At 35.6% G+C, this 22107-nt stretch overlaps 1 protein-coding gene across 2 annotated transcripts in view; it reads left to right on the top strand.

The window, feature by feature from the left end:
• The window catches only part of LOC132795907 (inactive dipeptidyl peptidase 10), a 167842-nt gene that overhangs the window by 44332 nt on the left and 101403 nt on the right, over positions 1–22107 (top strand). Inside the window, exon 2 of one of the 2 annotated variants that reach the window (XM_060806855.1) lies at positions 1350–1465. In XM_060806855.1, coding sequence (XP_060662838.1) covers positions 1379–1465 — 87 coding nt within the window. In that variant the 5' untranslated portion in view covers positions 1350–1378. Of the gene's footprint in view, positions 1–1349; positions 1466–3671; positions 3740–22107 lie in introns of those variants that run through there. The other variant, XM_060806854.1, reaches the window with a different exon arrangement.

Below are 22107 nucleotides of genomic sequence, written 5' to 3'. Positions count from 1 at the left end.
GTGTACTTTTCGATAAGCAGCCAGTCTGCTGCTTAACTGCCGCAGGACATTCATTAGAGCCGCAACATCACACACACACACACATGCATACACACACACACACACACACACACACAGGCCTTTACACACGCTGTGTGTATAAATTTCTTCCTTTATTTATGCTTTTTTTGTTGTTTTTGGGTGCTTTACGAGCACAGCACAGCAGCAAATTTCTCACATCATTTTCTGCGCTTTCTTTTATATATTTTATGTTGTGTTTTTAGCTCTCTTACTTCATTTCTTTTTGTTTTGTTTTGCTTCATTTTACCTTTTGTTGCTGTTGGGGCTTTGCGACTAAAGCTTCAAGTTTGCAGCTTAGCGGCATTTAAATTATTTCAAATATATACAATTAGATAATCGCCATAATTGAATTAAATTCCATTTTATGCAGACTGCTAGTTGTCAATATTTATGCGAAATAAAATGAACACTTTAATAAGGAGTTAATGCATTTCAATTAACAATGAATTGAATTTTAATGAATGCACAATTTTAATTGATAGCACAGTATGCTTCAACAATTTCTCATCATTATTAAAGGCTTTACCTTTAACTATTTGATGTTTAAGTTGAAGCTAAATCGTAAAGTGTATTTAAAGTTCATCATGCGTGAATTATGTTTTGGAAATTTTGCTATCATTTGTTACTCTACTCATTGTGGTGCGTTATGAGCATCATTTACTTGGCCAGTTTGGCCTCGCACTTTGACTTGAGGCTGCCATTTGGCATCTGCTTGACTTGCTTTGCTTTGGCTGTGGCTTTAAATTAAAAGCAGTAAGCAGGAAGCAAGCACTTATACTTTTGGATTTCAAAGCCTTCTGCTGCTTCTGCTTTGGCTTGGCAGTAAAAAGCCAAGTTCCATATTGTGTATGACTTTGGGCCTGAACTCTCCGCACGCTCTTTGGCCTGAGCACATGTTTAGTTATCAAGGTCACGCACCATTGAGCGTAATGCTCCAATCAACGTTTAGCTGCACTCCATGTGCATGATGAGACGACTGTCAGGCTCTCGCTTGCTCGTTTCTGAAGACCACACCAGCGACAGGCGACAGAGGGCAGACGACAGGCGACTGACGAGAGGCGACTGACGACAACCGACGACAGGCATGAGAATATTTAGCTTATGTGCTGTGGCATTCCATAAATTCATAGAAATAAAAGACTTGTGCCATACGAGTATATTACACTCTGCATGCGTGTGAGTGCGTTTTATTACACGCACACACACACACACACACACACAGAGACAGACTCATACTTATTTATATACACATACTTGGCTAACAAGACTTGATGATCTTATCGTTGCAGGAACAGAGAGCAGTCAAACAGGCTTCAGGATGCAGACCAACGTGCAAATTGATTCGAAAAATCTTCGCAGCAATGATGACAATTTTCGTTCACGTAGTCATCACATAACTATTGAGGTGAGTGCCCCCATTAACTAACTGTCTGACTATTCCGACTGCCACTTGTGGCAAACATTGTGATACCAGGAACAACAACGATAACAACAACTACGACTTCAGCTACAATTTGAACCCCGAAACTGTAGGCAAATTAGTTAATATTAATTGCACTTCAAAGTTTCTGTTTTCCCATCAAATTGAATGTTTATTATTGCCATTGTTTTGTTGTAGCTGTCGTTGTCGTTGTTGTAGTAGCTGTTGCTGAGCAGCTGGCAACTTTTGCTGATTGCTGGGCGGCAACGAGAGTCAAACACTGCGTATGAGTAATGTCTGGCACGAAGAGTCTAGGAGATGAAATTTGTCGGCTTGCTTAATTAATTGGAAGGCTGTTGGGGCAAGTAAACATTTATTACAGCACACACGACGTATGATTAATTTAAGATTTCTCCTACACTAAAGTGCCTTCATGTAATAACTGAACGAACCGAAAACTTTCGCTTACATTTTCGCTTGTAATTAAAGTTGACTCAATTTGAATTTAATGAATATGCTGTTTTCGTTGGCAAGAACTTTGTAGAGTTCACTGAAATATCGAATTATTACAGTTTTGAAAACATCAACGTTGTATTAAGTATTCGTTCAAATTGCATTAATAATTTTGGCACAAAAATGTTTTCGAAGATTTGCGGTGAAATTTGTGAAACTGTTTTGAATATTTGAGTAAGTTTCATCGAATGTATAATAAAATGAAAATGAGAAATAATTCAAGGGAACCAGGAAAATTAGTGCAACAAATATGTTGCACTTAAAGTTGGCAAATATAATATGAACATAAATAACTAATTATAAGGTACAAAAATGCATAAATAAATCAAGCTATTAAGATAAAGTATTTCCCTCGAAGCGAAATATTTATTTGAGTCATATTATGTAAAACAAAATGGTATTTGAATATTCGTTAAAAATATTTTGAATTAATATCCTTTGATATCCAAACCATCAATTATAATTGTAATGAAATCCGCTTATTTACAAACTAATAATGCGATAAACACTTTAAACGAAATTATATCAAAAATTATTTTAAAATTAAAGCAACATAATATTTAATAAAAAAAATAATAAAAAAAATAATAATTGAATAAAAAAATGAATACATAAACTATTAAGAATTCTAATATAATAATTTTGCAAAATGTGGCATATTATTTTTTTTTAAATTGATCGTTAAGTTTCGTATTTTCAGATCAAGCAATAAACAATCATTCTATTTAGAGCGAAAAATTGAATAGGCAAATTCCACAGGACGTAAAAGCACAATTTAAAATGCTGGCCAAAATGTTTGTTGGGTTACTGTAACAAAGCTCCCTGATGTTGGGAGCTTTCGCAGCTTTTGTGCAGACATCGCACAGCTGAGTGTCGACAAAAAAGCCGCTGCTCCGAAGCAAATTCAAAGTGTTGCAGAAAAGTATTTAAACAAAACATGAAGTTTATATGTAACTTCATATATGAATTGCGAATGAATTAAAAATTAAATTCTATTTGTATCAGAAATTAAAATGAAGTAAGAAACTCTCGTGAACACTTGCGGCATGCAACAAGTGTTGACATTTCTCTCACCGAGAGAGTAAACTTTTTGCTTTGCAGCTTCGGCGCAAGCGTTTTGCGCACGTAAAAGCTTTCAAGCGGAGCTTAAAGCTTTCCATTACAAAAGCTTTGCACACAGCATCAATCAGCTGCGCTGCAAAAGTTGAGGCGAATATGCCAACTGAGAACCATCTGATTTTTGTTATGTTCTCCTCGCAATTTTCTCAATGAATATAAGCGCTGCTCCCTTCCTTCCCTTCTCCACTCCTTCCTCGTCCGTGTGGTCCAGCGAGGGCGTGTGGGTTGTGTTTTGTGTGCCTTCTGTGTGTGTTCATCAGTTGGCAGCGTCGTCGTTGTCGTCAGTCGCTGGCAACATTTTGGCGCGTGTTGACATGCAAAAGAATTTCGGTTAACGCGACGAGACGACGACGACGAAGACGTAAACGAGGCGCGACGTTGACGCTTGTATTTTTGTTCGAAAACGTTAAACGCTTTAAGTTCTTTGGCATTGTTATGCGCTTGTAACACGCTTTCAATCTGATAGTAAAACACATAATAACAATACTGTTATTTGGTTTTGGTTTTTTTTTTTTTTTGCTCCGGTTGCAATTCTTTTATTGTTGTTACTGTTGTTATTGTTGTTATCGGCAACGCGGCATCGCTGTTAAAAGTATATTGTTTATGGCCGTGAGCAGAGCCAAGAAAGTAATTAAAAGATACAAGCTCAAGAGTGTATATATATTTGTAGTATATATATGCAATAATTTATATTATTTTTAATATTTTTTTTTTTAATGCCGGCCATTGTGTTGTGCGTGAGTGTGTGCTTGTGAGTGTGAGTGTGCGCCGGCATTTTGCTTGGCGCGTAAAAGCAAAACAAAGCAAAGCAAAGCGAGTGCTTATCAAGGTGCGCAATTCACTAAATCATAACTCAGCTCGGCAAACATGTTGCTGCTGCTGCTGCTGGTGTTGCTGCTGTCGCTCTGTCTGCTGACAGCAAACAGACAAAACGATTCTATAAATATCTAAATATGCGTGTCACTGCGTGTGGGTGTCACTTTATCTCTGTGTGTGTTAGTGTGTTAGTGTGTGTTTGCATTGTGCTGTCAACACAATGGATGGCGTGAAGCGTTAAAATCTGTGACCGGAAACGGAAATCCATGTAATGGCATTTTTAATGCGCCAAATTGCCAAGTGAAATGCGTTTTTAATTTGACATTTGCCAGCCAGCCTTCAGCCAACGATTCAAATGACTTTGAGTTTTAGCATCTTCTTTACTTGGGCTAATTACAGCCACTTCTAGACACACATATATGTATAATTTCTTGCATAGATAACAGCTGCCGTTGACTTGACTCCACAAATTATGATAAATATTATGCAAAATGCTTTGCTTACTCTCTTGCTCTTGCTTCTGCTTGCTTAATTAATTGCAAGCACACAAAATCCCAAGCAAACTTTTTGTTGCATACTTTCGTGCGCTCCAGGGGCAAAATTTTGTTGCTGCCCTTTTTTTTGTGTGTTGCTGCTGCTGATGATGATCCATTGTTGTCTAAAGCCATAGAAATTGGCCACATTGTTAAAGTGATTAAAATCCGTAAACTATTTGGGGGCAATAAATCCAGTGAGCTGGGCATTTAATGCACTTAATTGGATTTGCAGCTACATATATGTGGTAAGCCTTGACTTTGAATTTAGCTAATTAGCTGGCAGCAAATGCGGTTGAATGCGCATCTAGAAACCACACTTTGTACACAAATCATTTAAGCTGAGAATACGCTCAAATTGATTGCAAAGTTTTGACTTGATTTACATTTAAAGTTCGGCGAAATTCATTAACTCTTTTGAGTGGTGAAATGTGCGCAAAAATTGCGTTAAATTGGATATTAAGTATACGCATTTGCACAGTTTTACTCAGATTGCAAATAACGTCTCGATGGCGGTTGGATCCATTGCTTGTTTAAGTAGTTTGAGTGAGTGAGTGAGTGAGTAAATGGCGGTTGGATCCAATTGCAAGTGTGGCATGACATTGACCTTGAACTGCTAAGGTCAAGCATTTGCAGCTTGTTGCATGCAGCAAATGCGTGTGTAGAGGGAGGGGGGCAGAAAGCGGTCTCGGGTTTTGTATGCGCTGCTGCAAAACCAATGCCAATCAAGAGTGCGGCCCGAAGGCAGTTTACAAAAGCAACGGACGCGAGAGAGAGGAGAGAGGAGAGAGCACCTCCTCCTCCTCCTCTTCCTCCTCCTTGTCCTCTTCTTTATGTATCTGTATCGCATCTTGAAATGTGAAAAGAAACCAACTGCCAATTTGCAGCAACAGCTATGAATGCGGCCAAGTTGTTCAGTTTACGCTGCCTCGGGTTGCATCTCGTCGTACTCAACTCTCTAGTTGTAATCACAGCGCTCTTACTCGTGTTCCTTTTTATGCCATTTTATGCCCAGCCTTAAAAGCTTGTCCAGGCTCTGGGATGCCAAGTGGCTGCTGTTCGCTGGTTTGTTTGCAATTCAATTGCCTGGCCATAGAAATGAGGTTAGCCAATTGCATTGTGTTGTCATTCTGTGGCCACTTTTGTAATAATCTCTCACCTGAGCGGATACGTTCAGCCACACACAAATCAATCCACAATAAAAAGAGCCAACTTAATGATGATGGAGCATTCAGTTTAGGCTGCAAACTGTAAACTGTTGAGATATTTTGTACGCTCAAAAGATATTCACCACAGGCACGTTTTAGCTTACCAAAGATACTCTGGCATTTGCATAGCATTTCCATTTCCTAACCACACACACACACACACACACAGAGAATTTTCTGCATTTTCTCCATTTGCTGTGCATAAATTACAAAAGCGTAGTTTGCTCCCATTTATGCACATTTCCAAATAATTAGATGAAGAGTACAAATTTTTTTGTGGTTTGAACTCATTTGTTTTCATTAGCAGCATAAAATTAAGATTTTTGAGATTACTTTCATTTGGAATTTTCGATAGAACAAGTTTAGGGTGATAGAAACAAATTAAATTTAAGCTACATTAAAGTGTTGTTGAAGAGAAATAAACGAAAATTGAAGTTAAGTATTTATGAAAATATGAAAATTATTGAGCACGATATACATTTTAAGTACTTAATGGAACTATTAAATTAAATGTTAAATATTGAATATTATACGATACAAATAAATTCAGAATATTTTGTTAAACAATAAATTTATAATTTTCGAAACAACATGAATTAAAATTGCATTACTTATGATGTTATGACAATTTAAGTACCTCAATCAAAACAAAATGTAAATGAAAGCAATCAATTAAACGATCATAATTAATAATACAAGTTAGGAAATTATGAATATTTATATGCTGAAATGAATTATAAATTAATTTTAAGACTATTTCAATGCTTATTCTTTGAATTTCGATTTCATGTTTATTTTTAAAAATAATTTAATTTGAAAATATTTACATTTGTTGCTTTTTGAAATCTTTTTTTGTTTTATATTTTTTGCTCCATATATATTGCTCTCTGTTTTACTGTTTATCTTATTCTATTCTATAAATGTCCTTTTCAAAATTCTTTGCTGAATGATTGCCTATATTTATGCTTTTGATTATTAATTTAACGTTTCTTAGACTATTCTTGATCCAATTTCAATTGCTTAGAGATATTTATATTGTGTTGCATTTCAGAAAATATTGTCATAAAGATTATTTCTCTTTTAATGTTTTCCTTTTTGCAAAAATAAAAAATTAAAAAATGTTCTATAAAACCCTTTTATTTAAAATCCGTTGTTGCTTATTTTTTGTATTTACGTTTTGAAAGTGATTTAGTATCACATTTCCTAGCCCTTTTTTTTACTTATTACTTATTTTAATTGATTTTATTATCTTTATATTATCTTTATGATTTCTCTCTTGCTGAATTCAAAAGAAATACCTTTTTAAATTAAACTTTCTTTGTTGCTTTGAATTTGTATTTTTGTTCTTTAGTTATTTTGGAAGTAATTTTATTTAAGAAAAATATATATGTTAGTTATTTAGGTATTTTCTTTAATCTATTTAAATATCTTTCCTGCCTATTATTTGTATTTTCGTTTTCTGTTTATTATTGTTCTGTGATCGGTATCAGTTTCAGCTGATATTCCCGCCCATACATGTATATATGTATGTATGAGCTATTTTGAATGCTGTCGCAATCATTTGGCTAATATTCACATTGAAGCAGCTGTAACAACAGCAGGCAGAGTTAATAGAGCCATCTGGTTGCCATTGGTTGCCATCATCATCGCCATCATCATTATTGTTCGCTTGCCCATTGTTTGTATCCGTCTCCGCTCTCTTTCTCTCACCCTCCCTCTCTCTCTCTCTCTCTCTCTTTCTGTGGAGTGGTTGCTGTGCACAGCAAACTTGCGAGTCCAAGTTAAATTGGACATAAGCATTTAAGCAAATAGCGCGAGCACCGCAAAATACAAAGCAAAATCAAAAGAAATTGTTTTAAATGGTTCTCTCATTGGGTTTGTGAAGCTGCTCTTGGGATGTCGTTGTTATGGCCGGGTCACTGACTGCCCCCCTAAAAACAACAAAGCTATAGTTGTGTGTAGGAGTGTGTGTGTGTGTGTGTGTGTGTATGTGTATTGCAGGCACTCAGCTTGATTATCATATTACATTTGGCTCTTTTATGAGAGTTTCGCTTTTGTTCATTGTTTAAGCAGTTTAAGATTGTTTTTCCTCTGCGCTCTTGCCAAGGTGTTTGGTAATACAGTTTAGTTGATTTGTTTGCATTGGATTTGACTGGCACACCCAACACACACACACACACACACACACACACACACACACACACACACACACACACACACACATACACTTGCACACTTAGTTTTATATAGACGGTTTACCTAAGGCTTAAGCTCGAATGCCCACAACCGGGGCTTGCCTAAGGCACACACACACATACCCCAAACACACACACACACACATTTACACTTGTGTATTATAGTGTTTGCGTAGCTAAAAGATTGTCCCTTCAGAGTGTCCATATTTGTGTTGTTCTCGTTGCTGTTGTTGTTGTTGCTGCTGCGACGCCTAAAAATAAACGGTCCGAACGAGATGAGCACCAAAATTTACACAAAAATATGTGTGCCAGTCTGTGTGTGTGTGTGTGTGTTTATATAATTATGTAAGCCACTTATGGGAGCTGAACTTTTAATGCAGTTAAAACTTGTCACTATACCTCGCCAAGTATAATCGTGTTGATTATTAAACTGCGACAGCAGCAAGGATAACAATGTCATAGTTAATAACAAAACACCCTGGCACACACACACACGCACACTCATACACACACTCACACACACACTTTCGCACTCACTTATAGCTTGTCGTGGCCATATGTCAGGGCAGGGCCAACGCCCAACATCGGCAACAACTTGGCCACAACTTTGCACAGGCAATAAAATATTTTGTAGCATACTTTTTGGCTTAAAGTGAAAGCATGAAAAATTAAAGCGTCACTGAATTAAACTTCTGTGTCAACACTTTAACTTCAAGCTTACTCTTTTCACCAATTTCAATTCAACACAGTTTTGTGTTTGCCATTTATCGCCTCCTGTCCAAATGGAATTTAATATCCTGTCCAAGGCATCTGCAAGCAATGCCTAAAAATATCCATATAAATTGCATAGTTACTGCAGGGATTTCACTAATCGTTTATCCTAGCTGCAAACTTTACCAAAAACGAAAAAGCACCAACAACAAAAACGAGGAGAAAACAATCTTTAGCGCTCTGTGTAACACGAGACGCGCTACAACTTTCTTCAACTTTCACGAAATGTATGCAAGCAAAGAAAAAAAGTGGCTGCAAACAAGTCTTCAAAGTGTTTTCAATTCATTGGAAATATTATATGTAAAATACCTCAAATAGTTCAGTGGGTTTGGTTTCTAGGTTTTGTGTTTAAGTAATAACAAACTTTTCATACACATTTTTTGTTGTTGCTGGCTGCTTTTGATGTTTCAAGTGGACGTTGATAAATGTGTGTGGTACCTTAGTTTTACACAAATGGTCATTTAAGATCAAATCTTTTGGTGACATTTGGAATTTAACAATTACACTTAAAAAGAGAGAGATGACAACGAAAATGCTTACAAATTTGTTCCTTATTTAAAGCTGAATTTCACAAACATACTAAATATGGTAGAAAAATGTCTGCAATTGAATTTCCTATTTAAAAATATATTTGATTTTTAGAAGCTCAACAATTTAACGTAATAAAGGGGCAACTAAAATATTAGATTTGTGATATTAATTAATTTTAGAAAATCTAATCTAATCTAGAGTTTGATAAAAGTAGAAAAGAGAATTTAACAATTAAATTTTCTTGTTTGAAACTTTTTTGATAATCAATAATTTAATCGAAAATATCTTTTTTTTTAAACTAATCTTTAAATAAACTAATTATTTTTCGTTTTTGTTAAAGTACTACATTAAATAAGCGGGACAAATGAATTTCAAATTATCTTTAGTTTTTTAAATAAATTTATTTAATATAATGTTTTGCGAGTGTAAAAACAGCATTAGCAAACATAACTATACTGAAAAAAAGAAGACTACAAATTGTCAGTAAATAAATTTTTTATTTTAAGGGGCTTTCATATAAATAAGTTCTGTTTTTTTAATGTTAATTTACTTTTGTTATTTTTTTTCTTAATTTTTTTATTTTTGGTCAGAGCGTAAATTAGAGTTTGTTAATCAAACTTCCTATTTAAATTGATCAAATCAATTTCAAATAAGTATGAGTTTTTTTTTTATATTTAACATAAATATAAATTGTCTTTTATTTATTTATATCTGTTTTACTGTTTTTACTGTTCTATGTTAAAAAAAAGAAAATATTTATCTTGTTAAATGAATTCTTTTAGACTTTTATAAATTCAAAAACACACTAAATAAATATATGGGTAATTCTCTGGTAAATGTCGCGTGCGAACAGCTTTTCAGTGACAAAAAAAAATATTAACTAAAACAATTTTAAAATTAAGTGAAGGTTTTTCTTAAAGCTTTGGATTAGCACTATTTTTAGAGCTAAGATTGATTTTAGTAACTTATTCTGTTTTACGATAAAATATATAAATTCGTTCATTTTTTGGTTTTGCGTACGAATTTGTTAATTTTTGCAATTATCAGAACAGAAAACAAAACAGAAAAAAAATTACAAGACCATTCTTAGCTTTAATTAAAGTACTAATCTAGAGCTATAAAAATAACCTTTACTTATTTTTAAAATTGTTTCAGAATATGTTTTTTTTTGTAACTGAAAAGCTGGTCGCACGCGACATCCCTCAGAGAATTACCCATATGCTTATTGCCTACAATTCATTTTATTATATCAAACGACTTTTCTTAATTATAGTTAATCAAAATTTAACTACACTAAGAATAGAGAAACAAAACAATTTCCTATTAGAAATTACTTTTGATTAAAGAAAATCAAAATTGATCAACTACACAAGACAAGAGTAGCGATTGTCAACAAATCGATTTGTTTGAAATTACTTTTCTTATTAAATGAATTAATTCTGATTTTGTTTTCATGGGAAATCAGAGTCATGGATTCATTTGAATTGCTTGCTGACACTATATATGCGATGCGATTCGATGCTGTGTATAAACACATATATATCAATTGTTTTGCATGTGTCTTTCCACCACCATCACGTTCTAAGGAGGCGCCCCGCTGCGTCCGCTTGCCGCACACAAAAGCGTATACATAACAAACATATGTACATAGATATCTGTATATATGTATATGTGTGTATATGAAAAGTTGTGGTCATCCATTTTGTCTCGGCTCAGGACGCAGGAGTCGCATTGTCTATGTCGTTCATTGTTCATTGTTGTCTCGACTATCTCGACCTCTGTCTGGGCCACCTTCGCTTCTGGCTGTTGCTTCGTTTCGACGTTCGACATTCGTCGTTCGTCGTCATCATCATCGTTGTTGTTGTTGTTGCTAAGCGTTTGCCCATTGCAGCGACCCTCGCCTCCCCTTTGGGCCAATGTAAACAATTTAATTTGCTTAGTTGGCGTTATATTCGCCATCAATAAAAAGTAGCCCACAAAAACATTCGGACGGATGGAGGGATTCGCCATCAAAAAGAAAGGTCTTGACACGCCATGCAATCCCATAACTGTAAGTCTCTCTCTCTCTCTCTCTCTGTGTGTGTGTGTGTGCGAGTGTGTGTGTGTAAGTGCCGCAAACAATGACTATCGATAACAGCGAGGCACATCTTGGCCTTGCATTGTACATACATATATTGTATTATGCTGGCTTCTCTGCAATTGAGTGGCAAGAGCTCACTTGAAATAAATCTAAGCAACACACACACACACACACAGACACACACACACAGTTATACATAGCAAGATATTGTGTAGGCGCACATTAAATCGTTATGGACAACGCCTTTGTATTCGCTCGCTTCGCTTCGCATCGCCTGTTGCCCCGTCGTTGACCGAATTGTAATTGTTAATCTTCTGCATTGATTTTCCGCCCTTTGTTTGATATTTAAGCCAGCGTCGACGTCGTCGTCGACGTCAACGTCGAGTAATCGAATTAACGCAGAGCTCTGATGAAGTGGCACTTCAGTCAGCGACCTCAATGCCTGGTCGCTTGGTCGCGGTTACAGCTCTCTCTCTCTCTCTCTCTCTCTCTCTCTCTCACTCTATATCGCTTTAATTGCAGCCAGTCGATGGGCAACGTTGCGTATGATTAACACAACAACAGCAGCAAAGCACACACACACATCATATGAATACATGCATGTCGCCCTGCGGCAAGAGTTTGCCATTAAGTTTACTGACACCAAAACGAAAGCCAACAACTTCATAAATAACTTATGAACTTCTTCCGCCTCGTCCACGAACTTTTAAATGATCGCACATAATGAGACAAAAAACGTTTACAGCCGCTCTGTGTGCAATCGATTGCAATACGTTGGCCAGGCCATAAATTTCGTTAAATGTGAGCTCCGATAAAGCCACCATAGAAATGTCAAACGACACTAAATGCATTTGCTTTCATAGAGCAAAATTTATGTGCGCTTTTTATGTGATAGACTAAGATATCATTTTTTTCTTTCGGTTTCAATGATCATAAAATTTTTCTTTAATTCAATATATCCGTTTTATCACATATTTATAACTTTATATTTTCAATCAATTTAATTTGATTTATTAAAAGTCTAAAAAAATTTTACTAAATGGTATTAAGATTTTATTAAGTTTGCATTTTTAATAGTTTTTATTGGTACTTATTTCTTAAAAACAGAGTATAAGCAAATACTTTTTATTAAAAAAAAAAAAACATTTTATTGGAAAGCTTATGTGAAAGAAAATTTACAAAGGTTGATGCTAAAAGATCAGAAACAATACAATTTACAAGAAAATTTGGCGCTTTTTAGTTGAACAACTATAAAAAATATAAAATTCAAATATAAAATTTGTCATAAACATTTATATCAAATTAAGCTACTGTTTGAATTGAATATATGATTTTTATTATGCATTATTAATATATTATTTTTAATAGATTTTAAATTTTATTTATATTTGAAGAAAATTTAAATCAAGTAAGAAAGCTACAGTTGAGTGTGCACGACTGTAACATACCCGCTACCCATTTTAAATAAATGCAAAACAAAGACTTAAAAATTCTTCAATATAACAAAGGCTATATTTGATATATTTATATACATAGTGTCGAAAAAATGATAGCTCGATCTCTTATAGTCGCTGCGGACTGATGGACATGGCAATATCGTCTTGGTTGTTGAGGTTGATTAATAATATATATTCTTTTTGGGGTCCTTCTGCCCGCTACATACATTTCCTACAGGCACAAAAATAATAATACCCTTCTACCGTGTGGTTAAATGGTATAAAAATTATGTTGAATGCGTTTTATTTGAAGTAATTTATTTTAAATAACTATATTCATTTTATTTTTCGTATTTATAATATTATTGATGTAGTTTTGTATTCAATTACTTATTTTTCTTAAAAAATATGCATAAGCGAAGTTGCTTTTATTTTGTAGAGTATTCTTAAGGCTATGCAGCCCGTATGTGCGATTAAGAATGTCCATTTAAATTAACTGCTGAATATTTGATGGCTTGGACAGAGCTCTTGGGAGATTCTTTTGTGTGTGTGTGTGTGTGTGTGGGTGTATGGGAGTGTGTGTATGGGTGTTGTGCGTGTGCTTTCGGTTAGTTTGATTGAGTTAAGAATGTTGGCAAGGACATTGTACCAACATGTGTAGCTTTCTTGTACCACATGTAATACACTGTCTAAAGATGTCGATTTGGAATGGGGATGTGAGATGGAGAGGGGGGTTATGTGGCGCAGGGCTTTGATATATGCGCATTTGCCGACTTGACAAGCTTATCATGAATCATTTGGCCAAATCATGAATAACAAGCAATTATGCGGGTCGATTCAAACGGAGAATTCGCAATCTCCAAGGAATGCAAATCGACAAATCGCCTCAGCTTCAAGGTGTTTCCAATGCACAGTTATCTAAGTGTGTGTGTAAGTGTGTGTGATAGTACGATAGTGTGTGTGTATGTGTGTGTGCTACAGACAGCTGTCAGCTGAGCAGCTGGAACTGATTTATGCATCGCATATCCCATTTTGCTCTTAACCCAAGCGCACTCTCAGTCTCAGTCTCTGTCTCAATTTTAGCAACAGACACAAAACTTGAACGTTGAGCGTCCCTGCAGTTGTCTTTCTTCCCCCTCCGTTTCCCACCCCCGTATCCTTGTCTTTCTCATAGAGATCAAAGTCACTGACAAAGTGTAAGAGGAGGAGCGCAGGAATAGGGGGAATGGGGGGAGGGGGGTAGCTTCATGTTACTAGCTGGGATTCAACTTTTTCGCCTTTGTCATAAGTTGTTTAATTATGTGTGCAGAGCTTCGGCGTTTTCGTCTTCGTTTTCGTCTTCGTTTTCGTATTCGTCGGGGGCAGCAGACGAAGAAGAAGTCACCTAATAATTCATGCTAAATGCACGCCCCGCTCTTTAAGCAATTTCATTTAATTTTCATTAGCGAAAGCCGCAAATTGGTAGCAACACAGCAGCCGCTGCCAAGCAAAAAGAAAACTTTTGGCCCCAACATTTTTCATTAATATTAAAATATTCAAATTGTGAAAAAGCCGTCAGGCTTCAGTCGGGTTAAAGGGATGGCTGCTGATGTGGATGCCGAACAACAGCAGCAACAACAGCAACATTTTCTTGTGTTCGTCATGTATAACAAGCGGTTAGGGGCGTGTCCCTTTTACGCCCCCTTTCCCTCACACACATATTCAGCGAGTGCGAGAAATTTGAAATTCATAGATTGTTGTTGAGCCATTTTGGTGGGTAAATAAATGCAATTATTAGTATTTCCGCGATGAACATTTCAATTAGGGCACAGAAAAGAGAATATACATATATTCGTTTATTCGTACCTCGTTTATTTCGAGTCCATCCAGCCTAATTGAGCATCCTCGGCTTAGTCGTTGCCGCTTTTTTTTTTCCTTTTTGCTGGACTTAAGCGCTCCAGCCTCCACTTTCATTGTCAGCAAATTGGCCAAAGCTTAGGCGGTTGCTTTAGTGTCGATTTTAATTAAGCGACGACGTCAACAGAATTTCACAATTCCCACAACACTCACTTCCTCGCTTCCCCCTCCAAAAGACGCAAAAACCGGCTGGGCATCCTATCAAAAAAGCAATGCGAGTGCCCCCGAGATTCGTAGCACTGGATCGAGGCTTCTGCTGAAATCCTAGCGACCCTGGCCATAAATCAAATAAACGCCAACTAAGCCGAATCAGTAAAAAGAAATATCAAGCTGGCAATTGAACATAAGCTCACACCGCACACTTGATGCTCTCTCTCTCTCTCTTTCTCCTCTGAACATTTGAAGCAGACAAGAGGGAAATTTAAGAAGTTGAAATATTATTTTTGCTGGTTGCTTATTGAAATTTAAATTTAATTTCTTTATATTAAAACATAATGTAGACTATTTAATTGTTTTCACAAATAAAATGACAGTGAAATAATTATTTTATTTAACATTTTTATTAAAATACATATATTAATTGTGTTAAAAATTTCTTCTTTTTAATTTAACATAACTTAGACTTTTTATTTGTCCTACTTAACTAACTAACTTTATTAATCGTATTTTGCACTCTTTTTTTGGTTTTTCCAATCAGAATACAACAAGCAAAATAAGATTGAAATTTAAAAAAAAATTGTTTTTGGATTGAAGACATAATCAATTTATTTTTTATTAAATTTTATTTACAAAATGTAATTCCTTCCATTAAAACCTAAATATTTAATTATTGTGCAAATTAAATTGCTACAAAAAATATTCATTTGTTTTGCATTTTGTATTGTATATTAAAATTATGAAGCATATTGTTTATCTATTTTTATTACCTAAGCTTAATCTAATTGTTTTTAAATTACGACTGAGCCAACTTACTAACAAATTTTATATTTTTATTAAGGTATTTTCCATTTTCTACTCAATTTAAATTTATAACAGATATGAATTGTTTACATTTTTCGTGTTTATTTGGTATTTTACAATAATTGAGTTTAATTAACGCTATTTTTTAAATCAATTTTCAAGTTATTAATTGCATCTGCAGCAAACTTTATAAGTGAGTTATCAAACCCAATTTGTATTGTTTTCTGATGGACCGACAACAACGCAGTGCAAAAAAAAAGGTGGACTGAGTGCTTAGTAGACGCTGTTTTGCTGCTGGCCACGATGTGTACGGTGTGTGTGTGTGTGTGAGAGAGTATATATGTGTGTGTGTGTGAAGGTGTGAGGGACAGGGCTACGTTTGGCGGCATGTCTCAGTTCACGGTCAGAGCACATGATAAAAATTGACACCATTGGCCGGAAGAGCCACTTCGACTCTCACTTGGCTAGCAGCAGCAGCAGCAGGCAGTCATTTAGTCAGTCAGTCAGTCAGTCAGTCAGTGAGTCATTCATTCAGTTAGTCAGTTAGTCAGTGAGGCAGTCAGTGAGTGAGGCAGTAAGTATTGTGAATGGCAACTGTTGGGACACTAAAAAGGCCTCGCCTGCGTTTTGGCCTGTAATAAAAATGTCATTGCATTAGTGCGAGTGTCTCACAAGTGTGTGTATGTGTGCATGTCTCAGAGAGTGTGAGAGTGTGCGTGAGTGTGTGTGCGGGTGTAATAAAAGTTTAGTATGTGTCACATTGTATGCTATATCCTGCTGCTGATGTTGTTGTTTATAACCTCGTGTTGTTGCTCTTGTTGTTGACCCCACATGCATTAGCCTCTAGACCGGAAGTTGGCACTTTACAGCAATGCGCCTCTTGGACATTGTGAAAGGCTTTAGAGACATAGAGAGAGAGAGGGAGAGAGAGAGATACATGGCAATATTTTGCCATTTGCCATGCAGATTATGGCATTGTGTGTCCCCATTTGCAAAAGCATCATCACACACTCACAACTTCGAAGTCAGCACACAGCTCTTCACTCCGCATTTCGTTGTTGTCCTCAGCTATCCTCTTTTTTCTCGCATTCTCGTATTTGTTTTGTCCTTGAGTCCAAGTGACCGTCAAAACGTCTGTTCAGCTGTCCATCAGAGTACGTCTTTCTCTCTGTCTCTGCTGTCTGACTGTCTGTTAGCGACATTTGCCTTGATTGATTCGATTTGACTTAATTTACGCATATTAATCATACGCCCCGTGGCATACCCAACCAAATAAACCAAATCAAAGCAGTTGTAGAGCGCGAAACGCAGTTAAATCAACTCTCAAACTTATTCGAGGCAAAGCAAACAACATTTCACTGCTCCGGGGGCTGCTGCGTGGAAAAAGTAATTATGCATAAAGTATACGCCAGGGTGGCCGGGATGCAGCAGCAGTGGCAGCGGCAGCATTGTGAGTTCAACGTCTACGTTTGTCTTTGCCACGCTGTGAAATTGGGGCACGTCGCATAGGCCTAATGAGTACTAAGTACTCGGGTACTCAGTTGGCCTAGCTGCTCACTGACTCGACTTTCAGTCTGCGTCGCTTTCCACATGATGCCTGCCGCTTGCTGCCTGCTTGCCACTTCCCACTTCCCACTTGCCACTTGCCGTTTGGCGTTATTTATTGATTACGTGTCATATCACTCATACGCTCCGTTATGTGCCGCTCGGTTTCGCTTCGATTGAAATGTAACGCAAGTGAAACGTGCCATAACACAGAGGCGTCGATGGCGATGGGTTATGACGGAGGACCGAAACTTGTGCAAATAATTAAGTGCGCTTAAGTGATTTGCTCGATAGGGACACAGCATCTAACTTTGACACACACACACACACACACACACAGCGAGGTGGAAGCGGAGGGGCAGCTGAATGGCAGATGGCATCACAGAGATAGATGATGACGATGACGATGACGATACAGCCAGCGGCACAAATGGGTCATCAATTTTGTCTCACAAATTATGTGACTGTGAATGCCGCGCTCCTCGTCGTCTTTTAACTCAGACCGATGACCCCCTCGAGGCGAAACGTTTGAAGTTCAACTGCCTTTCGCTTTCACAAAAAAGAAGCAGTAACATATAGAACATCATTTAAAATTCAACAAATTAAAAATAGACACGTTTTTACATTATACAGGAAAGTCACCAGCAATTTATTGGCCTTTCGCAATTTTTCCCTAAAGTTTCCGCCTGTCTCTGTTCTCCATAAATTAATAATTATTGTAAAATGATGACACCCACACCCAATGAATTGCCTGGAAATGTCATTGAAGTAGCAGTTTATTTCATTTCAAATTTACTTTTATATTGACCTTTCTTTGGCACTGTTTATGTTTTATTATCATATTTTCTTGCAAAAAAATTACTATATTTTCGTCTTCAAAAAGTTGCATTTTTTTCAATATTTTCTTACTTTAAATACTTGTTTTTTTAATATATAATCCTTTTATTTTTTATTATTTGTGTTTAAATTCAAATCCTTTAAGTAGTCTTGTTATAAATTAAATATTTATTTTTTAATAGAAAAGACACATATTTTTTTCGTTTTTATTTTTGGTTTCAATTAAAATTCTTTAAACATTTATTTTTAAAATTATTTATATATTTATTTCATTTTCATTTGGATTTACATCGAAATAAATATATTTGTACATATAACTTTTATTTTATTATATTTTTAGCTTCAATTAAAATGTGTATGTTGTCTTGTTATTATGAAGATTTTATTTTTAATATAATTGTTTCATGATTTTTTTTTATTTTCAATTAAACACTTTTCTTTAATATAAAATATGTACATTTAATTTTGACTCAATTCAAAATAAAAATGTTTGTTTTATTATAATATAAAAATTGTATGTAGTCTTCTTAATATAAAGATTTATTTTACAATGTAAAATAACATTAGTTTTAGAATATTTTCTCTTTATTCAATTTAAGTTCGATAAGCATGTATTTTTTTTATATAAAATCCATTATTTAATTTATGTTCTGTTTAAAATATATTTGTTTTATTTATAAAATAAATTTATTTCATTATTTTGTTGGCTTCAATTAAAGTTTTTCGGTAGTCTTGCCAAACATTTACTTTTAAATATAAAATATATTTACATATTTAATTTTTTATTTTGGGTTTCTTCGAAATAAATATATTTAAATACAAATAAATATGTTACTGTTACTCCACTTCGTAAGCATAATTTGCACATTATTATTTTAATTTATTTTAATTTGAAATCCTTTAATTTATTACAGTTTCTCTCGCCTACGCTAAAGGCATAAACCTCTCATAACTATGTATGTATGTATATGTACGAGTATATCAATTTATAATTTATTATATAAGCAACACTGAAAAGGGGATTTTAAATCGAAATGTCTGTGAAACAAGCGAAGCATTTAATCTGTGTGTGAACGGTGAATTGGGTTGGGCAACCCTGCACTTTCATGCCATAATTAATAGCTGAAGCAGAACGAAGCCTGCTTTGGCCCAGATAAGTGTTAATTTGGAAGACAGAGGACGCACAAAGGACTGCAAATTCAGAAATCAATTTGATATCTTGTCTACACCGTGACGAGAAGGAATGAAAGGGAGAGTGAAAGTAACAATTACTTTGTGTGGTTTCCTCAGGCTGTGTGTGTGTCTTATGGGCTCAGAGGCAGCAGCAGAAGCAGAAGCAGAAGCAGCAGCTGTCTTTGATCAAAATGTGTAATTTTTCGGTTCTGTTGACTCAACAAATTTGTACGAGATGTTCAAACAATTGCTGAAGAACTAAGAACTAAGAACTGAGATGTGAGTTGTGATTTCGATTCTGATTCTGATTGTGATTGTGATTTTGAGACTCGAGATTTGTGTGTGTAAGTGGGAAAGTGGAAAGTGGAAAAGTGATTGTGGCTAACTCTGATGCTTTGTTTGACTGCGCCCCCAGGCTCATCAACAAAATTGCAGCCACATAAATCCCAATGGCCTGCAGCTGCAGGTAGCCAGGCAACCGGAGACCCAGAGACTTCTGGGTCTCTGAGTCTGGGCAAGGGCAATGGCAAGGTCAACTTTCCTGCTAGCCAGCTGCCAGCTGCCAGTACACTTTGCTTTGGCAGTTGCAAGGACTGACTACACGTTGCCAGCTTCTTTTTGAAAGCAGAGCGAGGGAAGGTCGCTTGTAAGTTACCGCAAGCTGCAACTAAGGAGCAAGGTTTCAGCAGGCTAAACGAGAACACGTTTCGCCTGCTGCCAGCTGCCTGACTGCCTGACTGCTGCCCCTTTTTGCTCTCAAGGTTAGCGTGGCAATTAATGTTGCAATGTCTACACACACACAAAGAAACACATACAGTTACACGTGTTGTCTCCCCGTTTGGTTGTGATATTAAAAATGCATTTCTCATATGCCGAGCCGAGCGCAAATAAATATGAATAACTCAAAAGCGCATTTTAATTAACTGTCCGCCATTGTGCTGCCCAAAACCACCTAAAACCCTCTTCAACTATCTCTCTCTCTCCCTTTTTCCCTCTCACTCTCTTTGTGGTTGCCGCTGGCCTCTATTTAATGCAGCATTGTCACCTCCCACAACAGTCAATTAAATGCCCCAAATGCAATGGCAGCCACTGTCAGAGTTACACTTACACTTACAGTTACAGTTACATTCACAGTTACATTTACTGTTACAGTTACAATTGCAATTGCAATTGCAGCGACAGTTAGCTGTGGAAACTGGTTGCAGTTAAGGTAACAGTTACAGCCTAAAATCTCTGGCTAATGAAATGAAACTCGATTTGTGTAAACACGAACTACACAAATGTATAGTGTGGCATAACAGTGGCTACTAAATGTAGGCCTACGCGTTGGTTGGCTTGCTCGATTAAAGCGCTGCAGTTTCATGCATATTCATTTGCAGCTCTTACATTTTTAATGACCATCATAAAGTTAGCACTTATTCAAATGTTTATTTACGTGTGCGTGTTCATAGCTTAAACATAAATTGCAGCATTAAATGGAATTTAAAATAAGTATTTATAACTATTTCTTAAGTTACTATACATTCATTGGCCAACAAACTGCAAATTAAACTTGAATTTATAAACAGAATTAAAGCTATTAGAATTAAAAACAACTCTCAACTTATTTAAATTTACTGGAACAACTTCTTAAAACATTTTATTTGTGGTCACCATAAATAGAAATTAAATTTTATACACAGAGAAAAAGAAATAAAGATTGATAAAATAAAATCGTGAAACAAAATTTGTGGCTTGATAAAAACTTAAAACAAGAATTTTTAAATTGCAAATTTTGAGATTGAAATCTTGCTTCAAGAATGTTTTTCGAGAGATTCTAGATTTTAACATATTCTTAATTTTAACACGTTTTCTCTTTCTGTGTACAATTAATTGATTATAGCAAATTTTACTAAGTGTGAGCTTACTGTTTAAATTTACATAGCGAAGTAGTTCCAGCATCTTAGCATTTTATTGACATTAATAATAACTGTCAATTCATTAAAATTTACTACTTCACATTGATTAAATATTTTATTAGAATTCACAAGAAGATATCAATTTATTTGTGTACGTTAATTGATAACTAAAAACTATTTGCTAGCCAAATTGAAAACATTAAATAATTTGCTACATTTAATATTTTATTACAATTTAATTTAGCTATAAGTTGATTTAATTTTACTTCGCCTAAATAAATACACATTTATGTGTAATTTATAAGCTTAAAACTGCATTCATATTTAAACCCCCTTTTTATATGGTATATAGGAATATTTATCATTAATTTATAATCAATTTGAACACTCGTAAAAGTGTGTTTGATTTCCATTGAAATGCGAATAATATTTACAGTTGACAATTCGCACAACGAGCTACAGGTTTTAGAGCAATGAAAATCAGTTCTAATCATTTATGCGCAGGCATCATAAATTCCGCTCAATGCGTTTTTATTTGTTGTATAGTAAATCGAGCTTGCGGGCCGCATACTTTTCTAATACGCTCTGATGGCTTTTGTCATAAATTTTTTTTGGGGGGAGCGCCATCAAAAAATGTGTCAATAAAAGTTGTGTTAATTTGTAAAACGCGCGAGACCAGAACGAAAAAGTATAGTACAACAATTTCAATCACTGCATGGAGGGGAGGTGGTGAAGTGGAGTGAGTGCTCATAATTATGAGCAATGGCAAAAGGAATGCGGCGGGAATCGACAACTTTGGCACTTTAAGTGCTTCGAGAATATTTCTCAATGTTGTTGTTGCTGCTGTTGCTTATTGCAATTTAATTAAGAAAAACAAAGTAGAAAATTTTACTGCTGGCAAAGCGACTTAATAGCAGGCTGATGCGGTGGCGGGGTGGTAAATACGAGGGGGGAGGGGGGAGCACTAGCTTTGTGGAGGCGCTTGGCTTTTTGCTTGCCTGTACCTAGAGGGGCAAGTGGTTCGAGAGGAGATGGAGGAGGAGAAAAAGACTAACGAAGCGTGCCATGATTTGCCTTTGGCTTCTCGCGGTCTTTTGTTTGTCTGTGTGTGTGTGT

Source organism: Drosophila nasuta, chromosome X (assembly GCF_023558535.2).
Source record: "Drosophila nasuta strain 15112-1781.00 chromosome X, ASM2355853v1, whole genome shotgun sequence".
In the NCBI taxonomy this organism is placed as follows: Eukaryota; Metazoa; Arthropoda; class Insecta; order Diptera; family Drosophilidae; genus Drosophila; species Drosophila nasuta.
Note: the sequence above shows the minus strand (reverse complement) of the source record. Positions and strands in the feature narration are given on the sequence as shown.